The 25,565-nt window shown below is 57.0% G+C and overlaps 2 protein-coding genes and 1 long non-coding RNA gene across 6 annotated transcripts; all 3 read right to left on the bottom strand.

Annotated features, from left to right (window-relative positions):
- Positions 1–4,003: 4,003 nt before the first annotated feature.
- On the bottom strand, positions 4,004–5,809 carry LOC129519419 (uncharacterized). 2 transcript variants are annotated; one of them, XR_008666400.1, is made up of 3 exons: positions 4,712–5,809; positions 4,490–4,590; positions 4,004–4,301 (listed from the first exon to the last, which is right to left on the bottom strand). It is a non-coding gene; the product is annotated as an uncharacterized LOC129519419 (long non-coding RNA). The 2 variants fall into 2 exon arrangements; XR_008666399.1 differs by having other exon boundaries at positions 4,490–5,809.
- A 15-nt stretch (positions 5,810–5,824) lies between these two features.
- On the bottom strand, positions 5,825–13,902 carry DECR2 (2,4-dienoyl-CoA reductase 2). 2 transcript variants are annotated; one of them, XM_055339874.1, is made up of 8 exons: positions 13,660–13,902; positions 10,577–10,645; positions 9,409–9,460; positions 8,666–8,816; positions 7,159–7,283; positions 6,994–7,087; positions 6,759–6,863; positions 5,825–6,574 (listed from the first exon to the last, which is right to left on the bottom strand). In XM_055339874.1, the coding sequence occupies exons 1-8, from the start codon at positions 13,737–13,739 to the stop codon at positions 6,360–6,362; spliced, it is 891 nt and encodes a 296-aa protein (XP_055195849.1). In that variant the 5' UTR covers positions 13,740–13,902; the 3' UTR covers positions 5,825–6,359. The 2 variants fall into 2 exon arrangements, with proteins under 2 accessions (XP_055195849.1, XP_055195850.1); XM_055339875.1 differs by having other exon boundaries at positions 8,681–8,816.
- Positions 13,903–15,011: 1,109 nt separating this feature from the next.
- Positions 15,012–18,095, bottom strand: NME4 (NME/NM23 nucleoside diphosphate kinase 4). Of its 2 annotated transcripts, none has more exons than XM_055339894.1 (5): positions 17,934–18,095; positions 16,623–16,756; positions 16,289–16,390; positions 16,031–16,177; positions 15,012–15,542 (listed from the first exon to the last, which is right to left on the bottom strand). In XM_055339894.1, the coding sequence occupies exons 1-5, from the start codon at positions 18,022–18,024 to the stop codon at positions 15,522–15,524; spliced, it is 495 nt and encodes a 164-aa protein (XP_055195869.1). In that variant the 5' UTR covers positions 18,025–18,095; the 3' UTR covers positions 15,012–15,521. The 2 variants fall into 2 exon arrangements, with proteins under 2 accessions (XP_055195869.1, XP_055195868.1); XM_055339893.1 differs by having other exon boundaries at positions 16,065–16,177.
- Positions 18,096–25,565: the final 7,470 nt, after the last annotated feature.

Raw genomic sequence — 25,565 nt, 5'->3', positions numbered from 1 at the left:
AAGTCTTTAAAAGGTTTTCTTTACTTATTTGAGAGAGAGAGCGAGAGCATGAGCACAGCAGGGGAAGGGCCGAGGCAGAGGGAGAAGCAGACCCGCCGCGGAGAGGGAGCCCGCCATCGTCGTTGGGCTCAATCCCAGGACCCTGAGATCACGACCTGAGCCAAAGTCAAGAGTCAGACACTTGGCCCACTGAGCCACCCAGGCACCCCAGGCCAAACATTTTTCATCTACAATTTTGGAAACGAGATGAACATTCTGTATTTAGGAAGCAAACTTAGAGGAAGTCAATTTTAAGGCAGGTCACACTCTCGCCAGCAGCCCCCAGCAGTCGAGAGCACACAGCCAGCCACACTCGTGTTTACTGATACTTTATTCAGTGGGGAAGGATTTTTTGTCACCTTCAAATTTAGTAAACTACGTTTCTTTTTTTTTTTTAAGTACATTTCTTAAGAGTAAAAATAGAGCATGAGTTTGTAAAGCACAATGTAATTCCTCCTGACTCAGCTGAGGTTTGGATGAACTTATTGAAACATTTCACTCTGAGTTGCTGCTGTGTGGACAGGCCTCTCCAGCCCCCAGTGCCCGGAGCACTTTGTGGCCTACAGTCTGCACCCACCCCGTCTCCCTCGAGGCCGAGATCCTGGCCGGGGAATGGGCGTGAGGAGCCAGCACGGAGAGGTTAGTACAGGATCCGGGATTTGTTGTATTTGTATTTTGGCCTCTGGTCGTGTTTTCCAAAAATGTAAACATCTGATTCCCCTCATGCTGTTCCCATTGCCTAAAAATTGTCCAAGTTATAAATTGTGGTGGAAGAGTTAATTCTGTGTGTTTCTGATGAACGTTTCTCAACCTTCAAAAGACACCTGTCAGGGGGCGTCTGGGTGGCTCAGCTGGTTGAGTGTCCATCTCTTGGTTTCTGCTTAGGTTGTGATCTCAGGGTTCTGGAATCAAGCCCAGTACATTAGGCTCCACATTCAGTGGGGAGTCTGCTTGTCCCTCTCCCTCTATCCCTCCCCTCACTCATGCGTGCTCTCTCTCTCTCTCTCTCTCTCTCTCTCTCAAATAAATAAATAAAATCTTTAAAACACACACACACACAAAAGACACCTGTCAGGTCCTGTCTCCTTGAGATGCTCTGAAATAGGGATATGATGAGGTGCCCCTACAACCCCAAGTCAATAAAGTCATCATCTGAGAGTTTCAGGTAGTGAGGTCCATACTGGTTACATTTGTTACTTGAAGAAATAACACTAGACATAATCAAAATAAGTGAATGAAGAGTTTATAGAATCCTCTCCCAATGGACAGGGTTACGTGAGCCTCCTCCCAGAGACCTGCACCAGAATTCAGGGACCAACATGAAATCCATCGATTCCCTGTGGGTGTAGGACTGTTTCACCAAAGGGCCAAGTCAGAATGAGCAAGAAAAGGGGAGTCCACAGACAGATTGAGTCTCCACCACAGTCCCCAGGACAGAGCCCTGGTCCTGAGATATGAGCGGGGAATGTAGACAGATCATCAGATTAGGCAGCCTCTGCCATCTTCCAGCTGGCCTTTGGGTTTCACCAAAGAGGGGACCGAAGACTCAGCTGGTCACTGGAAAAGAGTATGTGTACACACACGTTACCAGCCTGGTGGGCTACACATTGGACTTTCGTGAGTTTGTTTGCTGTGAGTCGGGATCCACATGCGATGGTCTCCTAACACCCGCTTACTAGAAGCGGCTCCTCCTCAAGGCCATGGCTGTAACGGGGGTTGTCATGTTCACAGGATGTGATCAACCCCTGGCCACGATTTACCAAATAAGAGCTGGACTCTGGATCCAGATGGAGTGGACGTGCACCTTTCCTCAGGACTTTGGATGTGAGCTCTGTGCACAGGTGCAGGCCACAGCTGTACATGAGTGGCTGGGACCTGGTCATACAGAGAGCTGCCGTGCAGCAAGGGGAAGGTGGGCTCCCAGAGACAGGGAGAGGTGAGAGAAGGAAGGGATGCTCAGTCCTGGGCCCTGGGCCCTGGGCCCCCAAGCTCCAGTGCCCCCTGCCCCCGGCGCATCCTCGTGCATTCCCCACCTTCGGATCTGAACGGCGGGTTGGGTTCTGCTGTGTGCGTCCAACACAAACCGGCCTCGGTGTCCCGAGGGAGAAGCCTGAGGGGGCCGTGAACCCCTCTGGGAGGCCCTGAGCCTGGCCAGCCTGTGTGCCCACGTGGACGGATGCCAAGGGGAAGACCGGAAGTTCGGGGGGCCGTTGTGCTCACGCCTTGGGCCTTGGCCAGTGGCTCGCTGTCCACTCGGCAGCGGGACGGCGTCTGAGCGATGAGGTCGCCCTTGGCCTCTCACAACCTTTGTGCCCCAGGACAGAAAAGGGAGAGGAAGATGGAGGACGAGGCGAACGACCAGGGCGACCAGAGGTGGACACGGAGAGAGCATGGGCACCCGGGCACCCGGCGAATGACGCAACTCAAGCCTGGCACGTGGGAAACCAGCGTTACCTGTGCTCGGGCCTGACGCAGGGGACCAAACAGGCGCAGGCCAACCACGGTCCAAAGTCTACAGGTTACCATGGCAACAGGAGGGGTAAGCACAGACAAGCTCCCCCAAACTAGCACCTAAATTAGCACTCTTGGGATCCCTGGGTGGCGCAGCGGTTTGGCGCCTGCCTTTGGCCCAGGGCACTTTCCTGGAGACCCGGGATCGAATCCCACATCAGGCTCCCGGTGCATGGAGCCTGCTTCTCCCTCTGCCTGTGTCTCTGCCTCTCTCTCTCTGTAACTATCATAAATAAATAAAAATTTAAAAATAAATAAATAAATTAGCACTCTTTATTCCAGACAACTGGGGGCTCCCTTTGCTCTCTGTCTGCGAGGGAAATGCCCGGATGTGCACCGCATCACAGCGATGGCCCAGGAGTGGCCCCGAGGCCCACTAGTGGGGTTTGCTCCGCGTTCACTCCTCGGGACCCCGTGAGGATGGGGTTCCCCAGCCACCAGCTCCCCGGGCCCCCGTGGGGATGGGGAGCCCCAGCCGCCTGCCCGCAGCCTCCTGTGCCCGCAGCCCTCTGCTCTGGCGGTCGGACGTCTCCCCGTGGCCTGGAAGGGCTGAGAGCAGAGCAGCCTCGGCCGTGGGAGGGGAGCTCGAACAGCTGGGGGTTCGCAGAACTGACTGGGGGTCACAGGTCATCGGCCCTTCTGGGGACCCGGTGCTTCCTACGGGAACTCAGAGATGGTTACGGTGAAAGCACCTGCTGCACCAGCCCGACCCGGGGCCCGTGAGTCCGTCCAGCGTCGGGGGCCCCCCACGTGCTGTCGCGGAGGAGCCCTCGACAGCTGCCCGGCCCCGAGTCACAGCCTGGGTGCCTCACAGCCCACGGCCCGTCATGTGCAGCTGATCAATGACAGACGCCGTGTGTCTGGGAGGGACTGGCACGTGACCTGCTAGACCGCGCAAAGGCCACCTGATGTTGCCAACACGGGCGGCGGCACGGCGCCATCCACCCGGGGCCGCAGGGCAATGCAGGCGGAGGGGACTCTGCTCGGGCCACAGCCTCCCTCCTCTTGCCAGAGCACCCGTCCTCACATGGCCACCGGCTTTCCCGGGTCCCCACTTTGCCGACGGAGATCATGGGACTTCTTAGCCTCCACGGTCCAGAGAGCCAGCCCCTATAACCTCCGGGTGTCACTGTCTGTACCCCGTTGCGGCCAGTTCTCAGGAGAACCGCAGTTGCAGTGACAGGCAACCGTTCCAGAGGCGTCCCGCCAGGTGGGAACCGAGCCCGCTCACCACCCTACTGCTGGCCACCTCCAGGGCCTTCCTCAGGGAAAGACGGTGGCCCAGCCTGGTGGTGGCAGAGGGGCCCCAATGACCGCCTCGGCCCGGCTCGGCCAGCCTCCCCCGGAACCCTTCCCCCTGCTTGTTCTCCCACCCAGGAGCATGAGGAGCACCCACGTGTCTGCCTTGCTGCTGGACTCGAGGCCACCAAATCCTGGTCTCTGTGACAACAAGCACCTCTATCTTAATTTTTATTATTTTCAGTAGGCTCCAAACCTAGTACAGAGTCCATGTGGAACTTGAACTCATGACCCTGAGATCAAGACCTGAGCTGAGATCAAGAGTGGGACCCGTCAGTGGCTAAGCCACCCAGGTGCCCCAAGGAGCACCCTGATATTCCATGTGGAGGGGCTCCCCCTGCCCGGTGGCCTCTCAGCTGGCACGGCTCCTCCCCCGAACTCTTTTCACACGATGAAGGGACTGGGACACGGTCCCGTCAGGTGGTATCCGCGGCACAGGCTCAAGCTCCATCCTGTAGTGGCGACCAGGACTGTCTGGGAGCAGGCCCGGTCCTCGCAGGGTAAGGAAGCTCCCTGGGGGCCTGGCTGCGGTGAGCCCCCTCCCCCAGGAAGTGCGCTGCCTCCCCCTGCCTCGGAGTGGGGCTCCACTTGCCCGAGGACGGCACTGGAGTATGAGGTGTGACGCGGTTTCTTGACTCACAGAAAAGAGACAGGAAGGAAACGTCCCCATCTCAGAATGACTGGGTCACTGGTGATTCTTTTCCAGTGTCTTCCTTTACCTTCTACAAACACTTGCAAGCTCTATTTTATAGTAAAAAGTGTTTTTTAGGAAAATGCATTTGTAGGCAAAATGCTAGGATCCCTGTTTATGCCAACAGGTGGTACAGACAGGAGAGAGCCCGAAGCAGCTCAGGGGCCTCACCTGTAAGGGCAGCTCAAAGTTTCCAACAAATCACACAGAAAACAAGTCCGAGGATCTGAGTGGCTCCCTAGGTCCTGGCATGAATGTCAAGGGAACAGATGAGAGGCCTGTGGGATCGTGCCGGTGGCAGTGATGGCCAGAGGAGGGCCTAGAACGTCTAGCCGTGAGTGGCACAGGACCAAGTCCCCTGGGATGTCCCAGCAAAGGATGACTCCAGGGCAGGTGGGGACAACCCAGCCCATGTCACCAAAGGCTGAGAGGGGATCCCGTCTGTGGCCCAAGACCCTGGTGAGGAGACCCAGGACCCCAGGCCTGGGGGGCAGGGATCAAACACGCTTCTCTCGCCTCCCCGGCCTGGCTTCCCTTTGTGGAGGAAGATCCCCACGTAGGAGAGCAAGGACGGAAGACGGGGCCTGAGATGCCCCGCAGCTGCACTCAGGGACCCCGGGACCCAGCTGGGAAGGGAACCAAGGCCCCCTGGCTGGGCAGGCAGGGCAGGGGGGCGACAGCCGCACAGCCCAGGTCACCCCAGGTCAGCTTCCCAGGGAGCTCCAGAATGCCAAAGTGGCCCCGGTGGACATCCGTGCAGCGCGGGCAGCTGAGCAGGTGGAGATGGATCCGTGGGGAGCGCACGTGGACACGGCACCGCTGCTGGACCAGGCCCGCCTCTGGTTTCGATGCTGCGGACGAGGTGCAGCGTGGTGGCGGGTCCTGGAGGAGCACCGCAGGAGGTGTCCGGGCCCTGCGAGTGCCGCCGCTGCGTCAGCCATCCAGCGCCCATCAGCGACAGCCAGATGCCGAGGGCATGGGGAAGACCGCGGCACCCCAGCTTCACCGCCCGCGGCCGGGGCAGCACCCAAGAGTGGCCGGCCTAGGGTAGAAGCTGCAGGTGCACACCAGCGCCCTAGAGGGTGGCAGGCGGGGCGGGTAGGGCAGGCGGGGGCCGTCTCAGGGCTCCTCATCCCGGGTACTGGGGGCCAGCCTGGGGCGCACGGGCCATGGGTGCTGGGAACGTGTCACCCGAACCAAAGCCCAGAGCGCTTCTTGGCCTCATGGCGTCCACCACAAGCCCAGCTTGCGGTGCAAGCCTGCCCCCCCACCGAGTTTCCACAGCCCCCCCCCCCCCCCCGCCTAGGGCAGGATGGAGTCAGCAGCGGCCCTACAGTGAGGAGGCGCTCAGAGAGGAATCTGCTCAAGGAGGGTGAGCAGGCCTCCCAGGCCGGGGGCCTCGGGCACTAGGGGGACAAGGGGAGGGCAGAGAGCAGTGGGGCTGTCCGTGACCCACACGGCCCCACGGGCCCTCAGGCCTCCAGGGGCGGGGGGCACCCGGCGGAGCTCCTGGAGAGACGGCTTCCCGCCTGCTGCAGGCCTGACATCTGTCCTGATCTGCAGGGAGGCGCTGAGGCTTGGCGGGGCCCCCTCCCAGCACCCCCCACCCGTTCAGAACACCCCTCTCAGCCTTGCCCGATGTGGCCTTGGTTGGTTGGTAGCCCAACCCCAAACGTACCCAAGAACATGTCTAGAAATACACCCAAGGGACTCGGGAAACCCATCAGGACCATATATGGTGACGTCAGCCCACGGGGCAGGGGTTTCAGGAAGGGGGCCACGGCCAGAGGTGACCCGCGGGAGGCAGGAGCGGCATCACCTAGAGCTTAGCAGAGGCGGCGAAATCTGCCAGCAGCTTGAGGTCATTAGGGAAGGTCAGCCATGCCCCGCCGTCAACCACCAGCACAGCGCCTGTCATATAGGATGCCAAGGGGCTGGCCAGGTACAGCGCACCGTGGGCCACCTCGGTCTTGTTGCCCAGCCTCTGCAGGGGGATGTCCAGAACCTTGGTGCTGACACTGACCTGGCGGCCACCTGCAAAGACACAAGGCTCAGCCCCATGACGGAGGGGACCCAGGGCCCCCCGCCCCCCACCCTGGGCTTGGAGACCGCCTCTTCCTGGGAGCCCAAGGAACCGGTCCTTCTCCTGGGCGTGTCCCAGCCAGCTGGGAGGGGAACCCGCGGAGGCACTGTGGGGTGCGGGGTCCCAAGGGCTTACCCAGCCGCCGGAACCCCTCCGTGCCACTGATGGGGCCAGGGGCGAGGCTGTTGACGCGGATGTTCTGGGGACCCCACTCCACGGCCAAGTGCCGTGTCATCGCATCTGCACAGAGGAAGGCAGGCATGAGGAGAGGCAGGGCCCGGGCCGGGCCTCTCCGCTGCTGGTTTCCAGGGACAGGCGGGAGAAGGACCCAACGGGAGTCCAGGCCGGCTGACCCAGGGGGTGCCCGTACCCACAGCCGCCTTGGCAGAGCCCGCGTGCACTTGAAGCACCTGCCCCCGGGTACCCAGGGTTGCGGTGATGTTCACGATCACCCCTCCGTGGTCCTGTAACACACGGGGGAGGGCAGTGAGTGGGTGGCCGGAAGAGGCGACTCCCAGGAAGAAAGCACACGCACCCTGAAAAACTTTTCGTAGAGCACGCGAGACGTGTTGAAGGTGCCCAAGCTGTCGATGTCCATCACGGTCTTAAAGGCGTTGAAGGACAGTGCACTGGCAGGGCACAGGAAGTTTCCCGCTGCACCTGCGAGAAAACCACAGCATGCTGGAGCCCTGGCAACCAGGACACGGCCCTCGGGGTGGTCCAGGCACCACAGGGTGGGGCCCGAGCACTTGGGGGCCCCTTTCTTCTTGGGAGACTGGGCAGGACAGATCTCATGGGCTGAATTACATCCCTCAAAGAGATATGCTGAAGGGGAATCTGGGGCACTCAGAGATCTTGATTTCAGCTCAGGTCATCATCTCAGGGTGGGGAGAGCGATCCCACGTCCTCTGCGCTCACTGTGGAGCCTGCTTAAGACTCTTTCTCTCCTGCTCCTCCCCCACATCTAAAAAAATAATAATAATAGGGGTCCCGGAGTGGCTCAGCTGGTTAAGCATCTGCCTTCAGCTCGCCTGCTGCAGGCCCTACATCTGTCCTGATATGCAGGGAGGCGCTGAAGTCCTGTGGGGACTCTGCTCAGCGAGGCCCTGCAGCTCCCTCTCCCTCAGCAACTCCTCTTGCTGTGCATGCGCTGTCTCTCTCTAATAAATAAAATCTTTAAATAATAATAAGAATTTTAAATGTCCACCAAGGTTCTGGACATCCCCCTGCAGAGGTTAGGCAACAAGACAGAGGTCGTCCACGGCGCGGCACGCTGTACCTGGCCAGCCCCTTGGCATATGCTAAAGTCCTAATCCCTGGTATCAGTGAACGTGACCTTATTTGGAAACATAACCTTTGTGGATGCAATCAAGTTAAGCGGAGGTCACCCGGGGCTAGGCAGGCCCAGACCCAGGGACTGCTGTCCTCCGAAGAGGAGGAGAGACATGACACACGTTGGGGAGGCCACGGCCAGCAGGCGGAGACGCGCCTGGGAGCAGCCTGGGAGCAGCCGGGATCGCCGGCCACCCCAGGGCGGGCAGAAAGGCCTGGAACAGAGCCTCCCTGGGCCTGCGGAGGGCGGCCTACCCACACCTTGGTTTTGGATTTGTGACCTCCACAAGTATGAGAGAACACATTTCTGCTGTTTTGGGCTATTCAGCCCGCGATACCTTGTTAGCTGCAGGAGATTGGGACATGCCATGTTTTTAAAAGGAATTTCAGCAGAGTGAGTCTTGACGTACCGTGCAGACTCTGGTGAGCAGGACGGGTCATACGGGCTCACCAACTGTAGGAAACGCAGGATGTGAACACGGGGGCTGCAGTGGGTACACGGGATTCTATCTACGAGCTGCTCAGTTAGTCTGTAAATCTAAACCTCTACTGAAAAAATTGTCCTTTTTTTTTTTTTTTTTAAGGGAGAGTTTGGGACATGAGAGTGCCCTGACTCTGTGTGTAGGCCGAGTTCTCAGGATGTCCACTTGAGCCTTGGCCAGGACAGGACCCCTGAGGCCCCTGAACCCACCAGAAGCCCCCGGCCTCACCCATCAGCCTCTCACAGTTAACCAGAATGTCGATTTTCCCAAACTCCTTCAGTGCCTGGTCCACAGCAGCTGTGATGGCTGGAAAAGCTCGAACGTCCAGCGATAAGGGGAGGCACCGCTGGCCAGTGGCAGCAGCCAGCTTTCTGGCAGCCTAGGAGCCAGAAGGAAAGAGGTGGGCAGCAGCCCAGTGGTCTCGTGGGGGAGTCTGACAAGGGGGATGTGTCCAGGGGATGCTGGGAGGCTGCCGCTGGCTGCTGGACCCCACTCCCGCGGCCAGGCGGCCACTCCATGCAGCCACAACCCCCGGTGGACAGTTCTAAGATATCCCTCTCTCTCCCCATCTCCCTAGGACCCTCCTTTGACATTGCCCTTCAGGTCACTGGCCACTGGTCATGGGTCAACGGCAGCCCCAGCTGACTTCTGGTCCCTGCCACAGAGACCAGCTGTGCCAGTGGTGACAGTCTCCTCCCAGGTGAACACAACATGCGAACCACCCTCAAGATCCGAATGAGCTGAGATCTCTCTTGGGGCCACAGTACCACCCAACACGAGAGTCTCCTCAGAAGAGATGTTGTAAAAAACCAAGGGGTACCCTTGGGAGGCCACTCGTACTGAAGGTCCATGTTTGGGAGAGAAGCAGGATTTGGTCCCGCCATCTTCTGGGCCTCAGGACCCTCCAGGCACAGGCTCTGGGCCCCCACAGCCACCCATGGGTGGGACGGACACAGGAAAGACCCCCTCACCTTAGACACTCTTGGAAAGCTTCTGCTGGCGATGACTGTGTGGCAGCCGTGCCTGCGAAGCCAGAGGGCAGGTGTGAGGGCAGCAAGGCACAGGGCACACACCAGGTGGCCTCCTGCCTGGTGCTCTAGGCACAGCTCCTCTTGCCCAAGGCTCTCTTGGGCTGAAGCACCAGCCCAGGGCTGAAGGCACAGCTTGCAGAAAACACAGGCAAAGCCGAGTGGCACCAAAGGTACCTGCCCCGGGGGCCCCAGTCTGGGTCGCTCTGGCATGCGGTACACCAGCCACACAGAGATATGGGTCCTCCCCCAAACACCATGTACTCAGCAGTGACACAGCCGGGAGCCTCAGATGCACAGCCCGGCAGCTGCATGGGCCCTGCTGGGTGCCCTGGGCTTCTCCCTCCGAGGCTGGGGTGAAGGACAGGGAGGAACTACGCTGAGGCCAGGGTGCCTGCCCTGCCTCACTGCCTGACACACTCAGCCTCACAGTAACAGTAGTAGCTACACCTGCTAAGCAGCCCCACCTAATCCTTAAAATGACCCTCAGCACAGTTGGCCATGCTCTACTCAGAGAAGCAACATGCACAAGCCGCCAGCTTGGAAAATGGGATTCACCTGCATTGGATGAATCCCCAAATCTCATCCAGTGAGACCCATTCTCTATGAAAAGTGGAGGCCTGGAGAAAACCGGGGAGGGGTCCATAACATATCAACAGGCTTCCTCTTCCCCCCAACCCCAGCCTAACTCTGCCCCTTTCCTCTGGGGCTCACAAGTGGTCAGCCTGGGCCTAAGGTCACAGATCTTGTGTTCCAAGAGACACTGTGCTCCGCACACTGCTGGAGTCAACTCGGCTCACCGACCCTGGGTTGGCAAGGCCCCAGGGAGCTTGGCAGCAGAGTTAGCTCAACCTATTGCACCCTTCCTCTGGTACAATGGGGGTGCTGGGGCCAGAGCCTTAGTCTCAATGAACCTCTAGGAGGAGACCATAGAGTTCTGCCTCCTCCAGGAAAGCACCTGACCCCTTTCAGATGCCCTCTGATGGCTTGTTGCCTAGAGTGGTTCCTACCACCCACCAGCATCTTGCCCAGGGATACAGCAGGGTCCATGCAAGGTGGAGTGAGTTTCGGGGGTGGGAGGGAGTGCAAGAGTGCATAGAGCAGTGCTCACCGCATAAAAATCTCAGCAATCCGGAACCCGATGCCAGAACCACCACCGGTGATGAACGCCACTTTGTCCCTAAGAAAACAGGAGGCATTTTAAGAGATAGATCCCTAGTTTTCTTTTCTTTTTTTTTTTTTTTTTTTGAAGATTTTATTTATTTATTCATGAGAGACACACAGAGAGAGTCAGAGACACAGGCAAAGGGAGAAGCAGGCTCCACGCAGGGAGCCCGACACGGGACTCGACCCCGGGTCTCCTGGATCACACTGTGGGCTGAAGGCAGGCACTAAACCGCTGAGCCACCCAGGGATCCCCCAATCCCTAGTTTTCTAACAGACCAAAATACAGCATCCAGTGTATTGCTCTGTTCTGCTCACCCGATTATATTCTTTTTCTTAAAAAAAAGTTGGTTTTTTTGGTTTATGGTCTCTTCTGATTTGTTTAGTGTATAGTTCCCTGGGATCGTTGTTGCCATTTTAGTACTGTGTTTTCTCATTCATCTATTCTTCTCTGGACAGAATGGCAAGATGGAAAAACGCACCTCAGAAAAGAGAACAAGAGGCAGGCAGTACTGACCAGGAACCTAATCAGTATGGACATAAGTAAGATGTCGGAACTGGCGTTCAGAATAACAATTATAAAGATGCAGGTTGAACTTGGGGGAAAAAAAAACACATAGAAGACACCAGAAATTCTCCCTTTCTGGAGAAATAAAAGAACTAAAATCTAATCAAGTTGAAACCAAAAAGGCTAATAATGAGATGCAATAAAAAACGGAGGCTGTAACAGCTAGGATAAATGAGCAGAAGAGAGAATTAGTGATCTAGAAGACACAATGATGGAGACTAGAGAAACTGAGAAAAAGCGAGATAAACAGCTACTCACTGAATCACCAGGGGAGGATTCGAGAGAGAAGTGATGCTATACAGCGAAACAATATTAGAATAATTGGGATCCCAGAAGAAGAGGAAAGGGGGGAGGGACAGAAGGTATATTGGAGCAAACTATAGCTGAGAACTTCCCTAAATCTGGGGAAGGAAACAGGCATCCAAGTCCAGGAGGCATAGAGAACCCCCCTCAAAATCAATAAAAATAGGCGAACACCCCGACATATAATAGTGAAACTTGCAAATCTCAGAGACAAAGAGAAAATCCTGAAAGCAGCTGGGAATAGGAGGTCCGTAACCTTCAAGGGTAGAAACATTCTCTAGCAGCAGACCTGTCCACAGAGGCCCGGCAGGCCAGAAAGGGCCGGCATGGTACATTCAGGTGCTAAATGAGGAAAGAGAGAGAGGTAGGAATTTAGCAAGGCTTGGGAAGAGATCAGAGACATGTTACAGATGAGCATCAAATCTCAAACGTTCAAGACACATGAGTGGGGCACCTGGGGGGCTCAGTTGGTTAAGCATCTGCCTTTGGCTCATGTCACGATCTCAGGGGTCTTGGGATCGACCCCACATCAGGCTCCCTTGCTCCATGGGGAACCCACTTCTCCCTCTCCCTATGCTGCTGCTCCCCCTGCTTGTGCTCTCTTTCTGTCAAACACATGAGTTTTTTTTCTAAAGCAAGCCCCATCGATATGCTGCCTGCAAGAGACTCTTTATTTTTTTAAAGATTTTATTTATTTATTCATAGAGAGAGAGAGAGAGGCAGAGACACAGGCAGAGGGAGAGGGAGAGGGAGAAGCAGGCTCCATGCAGGGAGCCTGACATGGGACTCGATCCCGGGTCTCAAGGATCACGCCCTGGACTGAAGGCAGCACCAAACAAAGAAACACCTCAAAAGGTGAGCCACCCGGGCTGCCAAGAGACTCATTTTAGATCCAAAGATACCTCCAGCTCATGAAAGGAAAGCTGGGGTAAGGCAGCCCGGGTGGCTCAGCAGTTCATTTATTTTTTATTTTTTATTTTTTATTTTTTATTTTTTTGGCTCAGCGGTTTAGCACCTCCTTCAGCCCAGAGTGTGATCCTGGAGACGTCGGATCGGGTCCCACGTCGGGATCCCTGCATGGAGCCTGCTTCTCCCTCTGCCTGTCTCTCTCTCTCTCTCTCTCTGTCTCTGATGAATAAATAAATTCTTTAAAAAAAAGAAAGCTGGGTAGTACTCCTTCATTAAACAAATTAAATCAAATTAAATTTTAAATCAAAGGCTGTCATAAGAGATGAGGAAAGACACTATATCATAATTAAAGGGTCTATGCAACAAGAAGATCTAAGAATTTTAAGTATTTATGGCTCTAACATGGGAGCAGCCAATTATATAAACCAATCAATAACAAAATCACAGAAACACGTCGATAATACGGTGATAGTAGAGAACTACAGCACCGCTCTCACAGCAACACACAGGTCATCTAAGCAGATGAATGAAGAAACAAGGGCTCTGAATGACACACGGGACCACACGGATGTCACAGATATATTCAGAGCATTCCACCCTAAAGCAACGGAATGCACCTTCCTCTCAAGTGCACAGGGAACATTCTCCAGAATAGATCACATACTGGGTCACAAATCAGGTCTCAGCTGGTACCAAGAGATCCGGATCACTCCTGGCACATTTTCAGAGCACAATGCTTGAAACTGGAACTCAGTCAGAAGAGGAAATTTGGAAAGAACTCAAATACATGGAGGCTGAAAAGCATCCTAGTACAGAATGAATAGGCCAACCAGGAAGTTAAAGAACAACTAAAATAATTCACGGAGGGGCGCCTGGCTGGCTCAGTGGGTCGATCTCCGGGTCATGAGTTCAAGCCCCACACTGAGCACAGAGCCTACTTAAAAATAACAATAAAGTTATTAGGTGAGACATGTTTGCAAGACACAGGAGCCTTCCTCCACCGGCCCCTCAGCCCCACCCTCCCGGACCAGGACCCGCACCGGGACACACAGTCTGCTCCCAACAGGACAAAGGTTAGAACACCACCCGGACCAGGGTTAGAACACCACCCGGACGAGGGTTGGAACACCACCCGGACATCTGGATCGCCGGCCGCCAGCACCCGGTCCTCTGCCGTCGCAGTAAAACCACCTGCCCCGAGCCACCTCCGCAGCGCTGCGCCCCTGGGGAGCCCCTGACTCCGTCCTCACCTGAGCAGGTCGGGGCAGAAGAGATGGCGGTACTCGGGGAGACACTCGTCCTCACTGACGTCGGGCGGTGGCTGGGCCATGGCGCGCGGGGCGGCCGGGGTCGCGAGGACGGCAGGAACCGGCCGGGGCGGGCAGCAGCAGGGCCCTCTCCGGGGATCAGCGCCCTGGCCTGGGGGTGCGGGAGCAGACGCAGCGGTAGCCTGACCCCGGCGCTGACCGCGCGCCAGCCCCGCCCACAGCGGCTCCCAGCCCCGCCCCGGACTCACCGCCCACGGCGCCGACCGCCGTGCTACCCCGCCCACAGCGGCTCCCAGCCCCACCCCGGACGCCCCGCCCACGACGCCGACCGCGGTGCTAGCCCCGCCCACAGCGGCCCCCAGTTCCGCCCAGGACGCCCCGCCCACGGCGCCGACCGCCGCGCTAGCCCCGCCCACAGCGGCTCCCAGCTCCGCCCAGGGCGCCCCGCCCACGGAGCTGACCGTCGTGCTAGCCCCGCCCACATCACCGCCCCGCCCCGTCCGCCCCGCCCACAGCGACCCTCGCGCCTTCCAGGACTCGGTGCTCGGTCCCCGCGGCTGCGCGGCCTGCTGGGCCTGGGGGCGGGGGGCAGGCGCAGTGGGGCGGTGGGCACCGAGGGAGCTGGCTTCGTAACCGCCTCGGCCTTGATGACGGGAGCGGGCGTCAGCGCCCTGGCCCGACCCAGGGGTTACCGCGGACACTAGGCTCCGGGTCAAGGGTCGCTGCCCCTCCGCGCCTTAACAACCTGTTTGGGGGGCACTTAGCGTCTGACGGCCCGCCCGCCGAGCCCCTCGCTTCACTGCTGCGGTGGAGCCGCGAGAGCCCAGGACCGCCTCCCCCTCGCATGGGCAGCCCGAGCTGCCAGGAGAGGTTAGGGCACTGCATGGGAGCCCTGGGGGCGGGGCACGGCAGCCACCGGGGCTGTGGGCCGGGATCAGGGCCTCCTTTATAAAGACGTCACAGCGCAAGCAAGGCCAAGGCGGCCACAGCAGGTGCGAGGACGTGCTAAGTCCGGTACCGTGACAAGTGACCAGGGTCACAGCTGAGGACCAGAGCTGTTGTGATGTCAGCGCAGACACGAGAACGGGGAGCCCTGGCCAGGCTCTGCCGCAGAGGCCAGAGGCCGGGAACGGAGCTGTGCCCCGGGGGCTTCAGGGGCCCCTACACACCCTTCTCGCCACCCTCCGGCCCTGCCCGAGGCAGGCAGGCCCCGCTGAGCATGACCAGGTGGGGGTGCTGGGCCTCGGCATGGATCCCCCTACATTTCAGGCTGCGGACCTTTGCACCTCTGCCTGTCTGATCCAGTTAAAAATGATGGCTCCCCGACCGGTGTGTGAGCTTAAGGTAAGCTTTATTTCTACTCTCAAACTCTTACGGCTTTGCATGAAGTCCTCACCCCTAATCTGAGAGATGGCAGGAACTGTACCAAACGACCCACGCCTGCCACAACACAGTGATGTCTCACCCCCCTTGGGGGAAGGGCGCTTACACTATGTACTTTTGGAGACACCCCAAAGGTTGTCTGGCACTTTGGTATAGAAAGGATTTGGTCCAATTTCTTACTGGCTCGGGATAGTAAAAGGCACATAGAGTTGGTTGCTCAGCTCCTCGGGATAGCGTGGAGCGGAAGGTAGATGGGGTCTGGGACAGAAGGGCAGACCGCCGGGGTGGGCTCGGGGTCTGCACGACAGAGGTAGTTGATCCTGGATGGCCGCAGGGTGGCTGAGGGCAGCCCGAGTGCTCACGCTGCGTAGATGCTGCTCTGGTGGTTTTCGTCTGCCCAGTCCACCAGCTCACTGCTCTGAAACCATAGCTGGATCTCCCTCCGGGCCCCCTCCACGGAGTCACTGGCGTGAATGATGTTCCTGCGCCAACGAGAGGCAACAAAGGTAAGGCACGGACTTCAGTGGGAACCTTGGAGGTCCCGGGAGGCATCTGCTAACCCCCTGCTGTCGAGAGGGGCAAGCCCGGTGCTGGTCGATGTTTCTCTGTTGCAAGAACAGAGCTGGAAGACTGGTTCCAGACTGACCTTGGCCTCTCCCCACAACCTCACGCCCAGCCCCGACCCTTTCTGGGAGCCTCGTGTTCCCACCAGCCGTCCCATGCCACCCCTCCAGGGTGGTAACACTCAGAATCAGACAACACATAGTGAGTGCTTTATCATCTCCTGTGTGCAAAGGGCTTCAAAAAACCTGTTCTGGCAAACATTAGGTGTGTGTGACATCCCAGCATCGAAAATCTCTGGCTTTCCTTTGGCCCCAGCAAGATGCCCAGTTCCCCTGGACCTGCCTTAGGAGCAGACTGCCACCCCACACTCAGGCCCTCCTCAACCCCTAAGGAGCTGGCCCGTCACCTCCAGTGGCTTGAGTGTGTCAGGGCCCCCAGACCTGCTGATGTGGACACTAAAGTCCCCCCTGATGGTGCCGGGGGCGGCCTCAGCTGAGTCGGTGTGTCCTATCATGGTCCTCGAGGAGCAGACCACATTGGGGCCTTCCCAGACCTGCAGCACAGAGATAAAGGTGGGCGGGACGGGTGGGGATCGCCAAGGACTCAGCAGCTCTGGGCTCCGCCCAGGGCCCTCCACCCCTCCCACCACCCCTGCCTGACCTACCATGGCCACCACCGGGCCAGAGGTCATGTAGCTGATGAGCGCTGGGTAGAAGGGCTTCCTCTGCAGGTCATGGTAGTGCTCAGCAAGGACTCTCTCTGGTGCCTGGGCAGCATTGGGGCAAGGGTGAGGGGAGCCCCTGGGCACTGGGCCAGGGACCGTGGTATCCTGACCTCAGGCGCTTTGCAGATAACACCTACCTGGGCTGGCACAGCAGCACGTACCTCCCCACCCCTCCCCTGCTACCGCCAACACCAGGATACTCCTCCTGACCCGGGGCTGAGGTAGCCCCCCACCCGTCCCCTCAAGGACACCCATGGGCCGAGGGCCCTGGTACCTGCAGCATCTTCATCCCCACCAGCTTGAAGCCCCTCCTCTCAAAGCGCTGGATCACGTCCCCCACAAGCCGCCGCTGCACCCCATCCGGCTTCACTGCAACCAGGGTCCGCTCTCGAGTCCAGGAGGACCCTCCTTTAGAAGAAGGGGAATCAGGTGCCTCACCTTTTCACATTTGCCTGAACCTGGGTTCTGCTGCCACAACCCAAGTGTCACCTGGCCGTCAGAGCGCCTGCCTCTACCAGAGCAGCTCTGGACGGGAGAAGGGCAGGGCTCACAGCAACGGATGCCCAGCAGGACTCTGCCTTTCAGAGAGCAACAGGGGGTTGGTGCTTGCAGCCCGTCAGGAGGGGCCGTGGCTCTGCCCGTGCAGTGGCAGGGGCACCCATGATGGGATCCGGGCTCCCTGAGGAGGCATCTTCGAGAGGTGGGGGGGCAAATCCCAGCTCGGAGGCCACCCAGAGGCCCAGAGATGCCACACGGGGAAGAGGGCATGTTGTTGGCCTTGCTTTTGACTGCGGGGCTCCAGAGTGATGGCACGGTCACTGTCCGAACTCCCCAGCTGCCCCGTGAGGAAGGACCCAAAGCGCATCCTCTGGGTCTGAGGGGAAGGAGTGGCAGGGAACCAGGCAGTAGTGAAGTGTCCCTTCCCCACCAGGTGGGCCACGCACAGGGGACAAAGGGAGCTCGGGCCTGAGGAGGAGGGCAGGGGGCGTCCTGTGCAGGGGGAGACTCTGGAGGGCTGTGCACAGGCTGCCCAACAGCCCCCAGCTCTGCGCGGCTGGAGGCTCTGAAGGCCGCCGCTGGGGGACCCAAGCACAGGACCGAGCCCGCCCCAGGGGTCTCTAGGGGTCACTGCAGCACACAGGGGGCATCATCGCCCCTTACAAGCCCGGGCCCCAGAGTCTCACTGACCCGCAGCCCCGGGTCCAGGCCCAAATGTGCTCTCGAGAGGAGCCTACACCCCGGCGGGGGGCGTCCGGGGAAGTCCTGCAGCCGGTGCCCCTAAGACCCCGCGTGGAGGGGCCCTCTGCGGAACTGGCCTGCCGCCAGCCGGCCCGACCCCCCGGGGGGCAGCTCGCTCCGGCGGCGTCGGGAGAGCCCGCGGGCCGCAGTGACCCGGAGAGGCCCATCAGGCCTCGGGCTGCCCCGGGCTCCGGAGCTCTCGGGTCCCTGCGCCTGGGCGCGGGGAGGGGGGTGCGGTGGCGGGGAGACGCGCGGGCGCACCGAGGGCTCGCGCGCCAACAAAGGACCGGCGCGCCCCCTCCCCTCCCCTCCCCCCCTCCCCCTTCGTGGGTCGCCGGCCACTCACCCGAGTTGGAGCGCGCGAGCAGGCCAGGCCCGGGGGCCCGCGAGCCACGCAGCAGCCCCGGCAGCGCGGCGCGCCCCAAGACGCCGCCCATGACCCCGGCCCGCGGGCCGCTGGCGAGCACCGGGAGAGCGCGGGCGACAGAGCCCCGAGGGCGAGGGGGAGGGGCGGGGCCAGCGGGAGGGGCGGGGCCACCGCGGAGGGGAGGGGGAGGGACCACCGGGGAGGGGAGGGGAGGGGGCGGATGGAGGGGAGGGACCACGGGGGAGGGGAGGGGGAGAAGAGGTGACGGAGGAGGGGAGGAGGGAAGGAGAGGGCGGGGCCACCGGGACGGGGCAGGCAGGGAGGAGGGGCGGAGGGAGGGGGATGACCCACGGGGGGGGGAGGGGAGGGGGCGGAGAGGGGCGACCGAGAAGGGGAGGCCGGGGTCAGGAGAGGACGGGGCGGAGGGAAGAGGAGGGGCCAGAGAGAAGGGGAGGGGAGGAGTGGGGAGGGCAGTGAGAAGGGAGGAAGGGGGAGCCGAGGGGAGGGCGGGGTGAAGAACCCCGTATTCTGTTGCATTCCTGCTGCGGTGGGTAGGTCGGTGGCCAGCTACTGTTGGCAGGAGATCTAGCGGATCTTAACGGGTTTTTGAAAAATCAAATATGCTTTTTGATGCTGCTGCGAGTGGAATTGTTTTCTTTAATTTCATTTTTGATTGTTCATTGAAAGTGTAGAAATACAATTAACTTTTGTGCGTTGATCTTGCCTATGCTGCAGCTTTGCTGAACTCATTTATTAGTTCCAGTAGTTTTTTTAGTGGATTCCTTAGGATTCTCCAGGTATGAAATTATGTCATGTGGACACGGAGATCGATGTTTCTTCCTTCCCAGTGCGGATGTCTTTTATTTCATTTTCTTATTTAATTGTTCTGGCTACAATCTCCAGTAAAATATTGAATACAAGTGGCCTTCTTTTTCCACTGGCTTAATTAAGGTGAGGGGTTAGTTATTGCTGTGAGATTGCTTACCTTAAAAATGAAGTAGTCCTGTGGGGTCTGGGGGGCTCAGTGAGTTAGTGGGACTCTTGGTTTCAGCTCAGGTCATGATCTCAGGGTGGCAGGATCCAGCCCCGCGCTCAGTGGGCAGTCTGCTAGAGTTTCTGTCGGTCACTCTGCCTCTCCTCCTGCATGCTCACGTGTGTTCTCTCTCTCTCAAATAAATAAATCTTTTTTTAAAAATGAAATAGTCCAAAAAAAATGAAATAGTCCATTAATTTATCAGAAAAAAATGGCTTTGTTCAAGAATAACATAGAATTGGGCCACCTGGCTGGCTTAGTTGGTGGAGCGGATGACTCCTGATCTCAGGTCATGAGTTTGAGCCCCACAGTGGGTGTAGAGATTCCTGGAAAAATAAATCAAAATCTGAAAAAGAAAAGAATAACAGAGAATTGGAGTTTGGGGTCGGCAAGGTAAGGCAAAGCCTTGGGCAAATCCAATGAACAGAGAACTTGATTTCATGGGGACAGAGGTGGACATTAGGAGCTGCTGTTTTGGTTTTTTTTTTTTTTAAGATTTTTATTTATTTATTCATGAGACACACAGAGGGAGGCAGAGACACAGGCCGAGGGAGAAGCAGGCTCCACGCAGGGAGCCCAACGTGGGACTCGATCCCGGGACCCCGGGGTCACCCCTGGGCTGAAGGCAGGCGCTCAACCCCTGAGCCCTGGGCGTCCCCGGTGATGGATTTCTTATAGAAGATTCCGCGTACATCTCTCCCTGTTGGGGCTTGTGATTCATGACTGTTGTTGATTCTTCTGTTGAGGTCTGTAAATGACAGTCCTGTTGGCATCTGTAACTGACAACTCCTCCTGTACTTGATGATGAGTCATGGGCTCCCCCTCATTTAACCACCTGGCCCCATTTTAGTGAGGTTTCCCTTTATTAATTTTTTAAAGATTTGAGGGCAGCCCAGGTGGCTCAGCGGTTCAGCATCTGCCTTCCGCCCAGGGTGTGGTGCTGGAGACCCGGGATCGACTCCCACGTCAGGCTCCCTGCATGGAGCCTGCTTCTCCCTCTGCCTGTGTCTCTGCCCCTCTCTCTCTCTCTCTCTCCCTCTCTCTGTGTCTCTCGTGAATAAATAAAATCTTTAAAAATTTTTTTCCTGGGATCCCTGGGTGGCGCAGCGGTTTGGCGCCTGCCTTTGGCCCAGGGCGTGATCCTGGAGACCCAGGATCGAATCTCACGTCGGGCTCCCGGTGCATGGAGCCTGCTTCTCCCTCTGCCTGTATCTCTGCCTCTCTCTCTGTGTGTGACTATCATAAATAAATAAAAATTAAAAACAAAACAAAACCACACTAAGATCTTAAAAAAAAAAACTTTTTTTTCTTAAAGATTTGAGAAAGAGAGGGAGGGGCAGAGAGAGAGAGAGAGAGAGAGAGAGAGAAGCAGATTCCCCGCTGCACGCAGAGCCCCAGGAGAGCCCTGATATCAGGATCGGGGCTGAAACCAAGAATCAGACACTTAGACTGAGCTGCCCAGACGACACCGCTCCCTTTATTAATTTTTATGAGACTTCTTTTCATTCCTAGTATAAACATTTACAGTTATAAATTTCCCTGGGGACAGCTGAGTGGCTCAGCGGTTGAGCGTCTGCCTTCAGCCCAGGGTGTCATCCTGGGATCCTGGGATCAAGTCCAGAGTCCTGCATCGGGCTCCCCGCATGGAGCCTGCTTCTTCTTCTGCCTGTGTCTCTGCCTCTCTCTGTGTCTCTCAGGAATAAATAAATGAAATCTTTAAAAAAAGAAAGAAAAGAAAAACCAAACATATGATCCCAGCAATCATGCTCCTTGGTGCTTACTCAAATGAGTTGAAAATATATATATACACACAAATCTGCACATAGATATCTATAGCTGCTTTATTCATAATTGCCAAACTTGGAAGCAACCAAGACGTCCTTCAGCAGATGCATGGATAAATAATCTGTGGTGCATCCTTACAGGGGATATTATTCAGTAATTAAAAATATGAGCTATGAGGGGATCCCTGGGTGGCGCAGCGGTTTGGCGCCTGCCTTTGGCCCAGGGCATGATCCTGGAGACCCGGGATCGAATCCCACATCGGGCTTCTGGTGCATGGAGCCTGCTTCTCCCCTCTGCCTGTGTCTCTGCCTCTCTCTCTCTGTGTGACTATCATAAATAAATAAAAAAAATGATTATTAAAAAAATAAAAATATGAGCTATGAAACCACAAAAAAAACATGGAGGAAAATTAAATGCATATTACTCATTGAAAAGAGCCTATCTGAAAAGGCTAAATGACATTCTGGAAAAGGCAAGGGTAAGGAGACAGTAAAAAAAAAAAAATTCAGTGATTGTTAGGGGGTGGGGGGAGTAGGAGGGGTGTGAGCAGATTTTTAAGGTAGCAAAACTATTCTGTATGATACTACAATGGCAAATAGACATTGTTACACATTTGTCAAATCCAGAATGTGCAACACCAAGAGTGAACTCTAATGAAAACTGTGGACTTTGGCAAATAATACTGTCAGTGTAGCTTCACTGATTGTAACAAATGTAGCACATGATGCAGCAGCAGTGGGATGCCCATAGGGAATGAAGGCACGTTTGGGGGCAGAGGGTATGTGGGGACAACACACTCCTGCTCAGTTTCCCTGTGAACCTGAAACTCCTCTAAAAACTAAAATCTGTTCAAAAAACACACACAAACCATGAAGAAAGAAAAAAGTCGTCACAGAATGGGAAAGAATGTTTCCAGCGCCCTAAACCCATCCATGGCGAGGGTCTTATTATCAGAAATCAATGAGTAGAAGACCGTAAGCCAGTGGCCCAGCAAATGCTTGCAGATTCTCTCCTCCAGAGCAAGTCCAAACAGCCAAGAAGCATACGCAGAAGTGCGCAGCTTCGGGAGTGATCGGGGGAATGCAAGTAAAGCCAGAGGAATAATCTGAAACTCTGGGGCGCCTGGGTGGCTCCGTCCATGGAGCTTCTGACTCCTGATTTCCATCAGAGATGGAGCCTGTATCCGCAGCGGGGTCTGCTTGAGGTGTTCCCTCTCCCTCTGCCCCTTCCCCCACTCATGTGCGCTCTCTCTCTCTGTCTCTCTCTCTCTCTCGATAAATAAAACCGTTTTAAAAATCTCAGAGTCGGGGATCCCTGGGTGGCTCAGTAGTTTGGCGCCTGCCTTTGGCCCAGGGCATGATCCTGGAGTCCTGGGATCGAGTCCCACGTCAGGCTCCTGGCATGGAGTCTGCTTCTCCCTCTGCCTGTATCTCTGCTTCTCTCTCTCTATGTCTATCGTGAATAAATAAATAAAATCTTAAAAAAATAAAATAAAATAAAATAAAAAATAAAAAAAATCTCAAAGTCTGAAAATTCCAAGTATTAGGAAGATCGTGGCCCATTGGAATTCACGTACCGCTAGTTAGAACCTCAACTGACAAAACCCACTTTGGTCAGCAGTTTGGAATTATCAAGAGAGTGAAAAGTCAACCTACAAAATGCAAGGAAATATTGGCCAATCATATACCTCAGAAGGGTCTTCTTGTTTTTTTTTTTTAAGATTTTATTTATTTATGGCAGCGCTTGTGGGGCAGCGGTTTAGCGCTGCCTGCAGCCCAGGGTGTGATCCTGGAGTCCTGGGATCTGGTCCCACGTCGGGATCCCTGCATGGGGCCTGCTTCTCCCTCTGTCTGTGTCTCTGCCTCCCTCTCTCCCTCTGTGTGTGTCTCTATGAATAAATAAATAAAATATTTTTAAAAAATATTTTATTTATTCATGAGAGACAGAGAGAGCAAGCGCACATGAGCCAGGGTGGGGGTGGGGGTGGGGCCGCTGAGGGAGAGGCCGGCTCCCCACTAAGCAGGGAGCCCCATGTGGGGTGCAACCCCAGGACCCAGGATCATGACCTGGGCTGAAATCAAGAGTCGGATCCTCAACTGACTGAGCCCCCTGACACCCGGGGGTGTCACTTCCAAAGCCACTTGCAGAAAGCCCTGAACGAGGGCTTTTCCTGCCCCGCTTTAACCCACACTTTCCAGGTGGGCTCTTCTTTCCAGCTCATCTCTTGGCTGGATGAGAGCCTGAGGACAAAGTACCCCTGGTGGCCCCAAAGCCACCTGCCCCACCGTAAAGACAGCCTGGAGCCCGCAAGCCCATGGGCACCCAGTGACTGACCTCAAGACGATGACTAGCCTGACCTTGCTGCCCCCGCTCGTGCACCCATCGTTGCCCCCGTGTGTCCGGATAACCTGGAAGTGGTTTCCACAGCCTGGACACGGTCTTGGACACGCCAGTCTGGTCTTCACCGTGTCTGTGTCGTGGAAATAACTCTGTTCCTTGTTTCACTGCCTGTGGATCTTGTCAGCGGCCAGCGGCTGGGCCTGGGGTGTCTGGGATCCCCGAGTCAGGGGCTCTCGTGGCCCGCACCCTGGCTGAGGCCCAGCCATCCCGCCTCTCTTCTGTCCCAGTCGGGAGCCCCGCGCAGTCCTGCATTCATGGCCCACACCCCGGCCCACGGCCGTGCGATGAGGAGCGCAGCGCATCCCCCCTGAGTCGAGGCTGGAGGTGACTGCAGCGGGGCCGACGCGGGGGGGGGGGGGGGGGGCTCCCGAGCCTGACTCTCCAGCCGAGCCCCAGCCAGGCTCCCGACCCACAGAAACTGAGAGGTCCCAGGTGCATGTTGCAGCGATAAACCAGTAGATCAAAGACCGAGGAGGGGGCAGTGTGGGTGGTCTCACCACCCGGGACTGGGACCCGGTGTCGAAGACCCACGCCGCTATCCCGTCCCTCGGGGGCCAGGGCTGTGACCGCCTGGACCCACTCCCAGCCCTCTGCCCAGCACCTGCCGCCTCTCAAGGCCGGGCCCACGGGGTTCCAGTGTTGGGGTGTCAGTGTGGGTGAGACCCGGGCCCAGGGTCGCAGTCGGGGCCAGCACAGCCTTGGATTTCTGGCACATTCCTGTGAATGTGCTGGTGGTCTTCGCCCAATGTACTTGGGGAGACCCAGGCTGGCCCCCACGCCAGCCCTGCCAGCTGCTTCCGTCAGCCCCGTTTCCCGGCACTACAACGGGCACTGCCCACACTGGGATCTCCCCACCGTTCTTGGGGGTTTTGTTTGTTTGTTTTTTAGATTTTATTTATTTAAAATAAATAAACTTGCGGGTTTTAAACTTGCGCCTCCTTTGGATAAATGGGGACGTCCCTGTGCGTGTCCCTGTGGCGGGGGCGTGTCCCTGTCCCTGTCTGTCCCTGCAGTCCCCCGGTCAGCAGCCACAGCTCACTCTCCTCTAGACGCCACTACCACAGCTCCTGCTTCGGTCTGGGGCCGGGAGCCTTGCTCTGCGCCACGTCCCTCTTCTGCGTTGGTCACACCATGGGCCCGGCACCCGGCTCCCTGCGGAACCCGCCAGAAGGTCCGGTCCGCAGTCAGTGGACGCGGCCCGCAGCACGTGGGCGGCTCACAGCTGCTGGCGGTCGCTTTAGGATCCCTGTCCCCATTCCTCCATCTAGCAGGTTCCACCAACCACCGCCGGGCCTCGGGTCTGTGCTGCGGGCAGGCCACCACCAGTGCTCCCAGTGCACCCCGTGGGCCCCCTCCCGGGGTGTGCACGCACATTTCTCCCCATGAACTCACCCTGCTGTTACCATAAAATATTTGTGTTCATTGTGGTCAAACTCTTTCTCCTGAACTACCGACCTGATAAACGTAGGCACGCCAGTTCCTTGTGCTCCCCGTAGTGTGTCCATCCATCCGTCCACCTGTCACCTGTCTGTGTCGTGTGGACAGTCGGGCTGAGCCACTTCTAGGGATAGTCCAGGCTTGCTTTATCTATTTCTTTTTAAAATTCAGTTGGAGGGCAGCCCTGGTGGCTCAGCGGGTTTAGCACCACCTCCAGCCCAGGGTGTGATCCCGGGGACTCGGGATCGAGTCCCATGTCGGGCTCCCTGTATGGAGCCTACTTCTCCCTCTACCTGTGTCTCTGCCTCTCTCTCTGTGTGTGTCTCTATGAATAAATAAATAAAACGTTTAAAAAATTCTTTAAAAAAATAAAATAAAAAATAAAATTCAGTTGGACAGACTCTGACTTTTTTTTTTTAAGATGTACTTATTTATGAAAGCGAGCGAGCAGGTGGGTGGGGGAGAGGCAGGGGCCGGGAGAACCTCGAGGCTGGCTCCCCTCTGAGTGCGGAGCCCGACGTGGGGTTCGACCCCAGGACCCCGAGGTCGCCATCTGAGCCAACACAAGGGTCAGCCGGTCACCGACTGAGCCACCCGGGTGCCCCCTGCCTTTTTTTCTTTTTTTTTTTCTTTTTTTTTTCCTGCCTTTTTTTCTTATGTGAAGTATAACGAACACACCTGATATTCATTTCAGGTGGATACATTGATGTGACAACTGGGTACAGGACACGGCGCTCACCACGACGGTGACGAGTGTGGGCGCCGTCTGTCCCCATCACTGCGGACGGCGTTACAACTACATCCCGGTGCTGCACTTCTCATTTCCGTGACCTATTTATTGTATGACTTGAAGCGTGTACCTCCTCGTGGCCTTGATCTACCTCACCTGTCGCCCTACTAAGCTGCCCTCTGGCCACCGCTGCTGGGTTCCTGGTACTTAAGAGTGTGTTATTTTG

Source organism: Nyctereutes procyonoides, unplaced genomic scaffold, assembly GCF_905146905.1.
Source record: "Nyctereutes procyonoides isolate TBG_1078 unplaced genomic scaffold, NYPRO_anot_genome, whole genome shotgun sequence".
NCBI lineage: Eukaryota > Metazoa > Chordata > Mammalia > Carnivora > Canidae > Nyctereutes > Nyctereutes procyonoides.
The sequence above is the reverse complement of the archived record's forward strand: the minus strand, read 5'-3'. Positions and strand labels throughout refer to the sequence as shown.

What these genes read in the sequence shown, in the direction of transcription:
- DECR2 (XM_055339874.1), bottom strand. Translation starts at nt 13,739, where the DNA reads ATGGCCCAGCCACCGCCCGACGTCAGTGAGGACGAGTGTCTCCCCGAG. An exon ending in TAACTGTGAGAGGCTGATGG is followed by an intron (nt 7,284 to 8,665) that starts GTGAGGCCGGGG and finishes GTTTTCTCGCAG; the next exon opens with GTGCAGCGGGAAACTTCCTG. An exon ending in CTCTGCCAAGGCGGCTGTGG is followed by an intron (nt 6,864 to 6,993) that starts GTACGGGCACCC and finishes TCCTCTGTGCAG; the next exon opens with ATGCGATGACACGGCACTTG.
- NME4 (XM_055339893.1), bottom strand. Translation starts at nt 18,024, where the DNA reads ATGGGCGGCGTCTTGGGGCGCGCCGCGCTGCCGGGGCTGCTGCGTGGC. An exon ending in TGGGGATGAAGATGCTGCAG is followed by an intron (nt 16,391 to 16,622) that starts GTACCAGGGCCC and finishes AATGCTGCCCAG; the next exon opens with GCACCAGAGAGAGTCCTTGC. An exon ending in CTGGCCCGGTGGTGGCCATG is followed by an intron (nt 16,178 to 16,288) that starts GTAGGTCAGGCA and finishes TCTGTGCTGCAG; the next exon opens with GTCTGGGAAGGCCCCAATGT.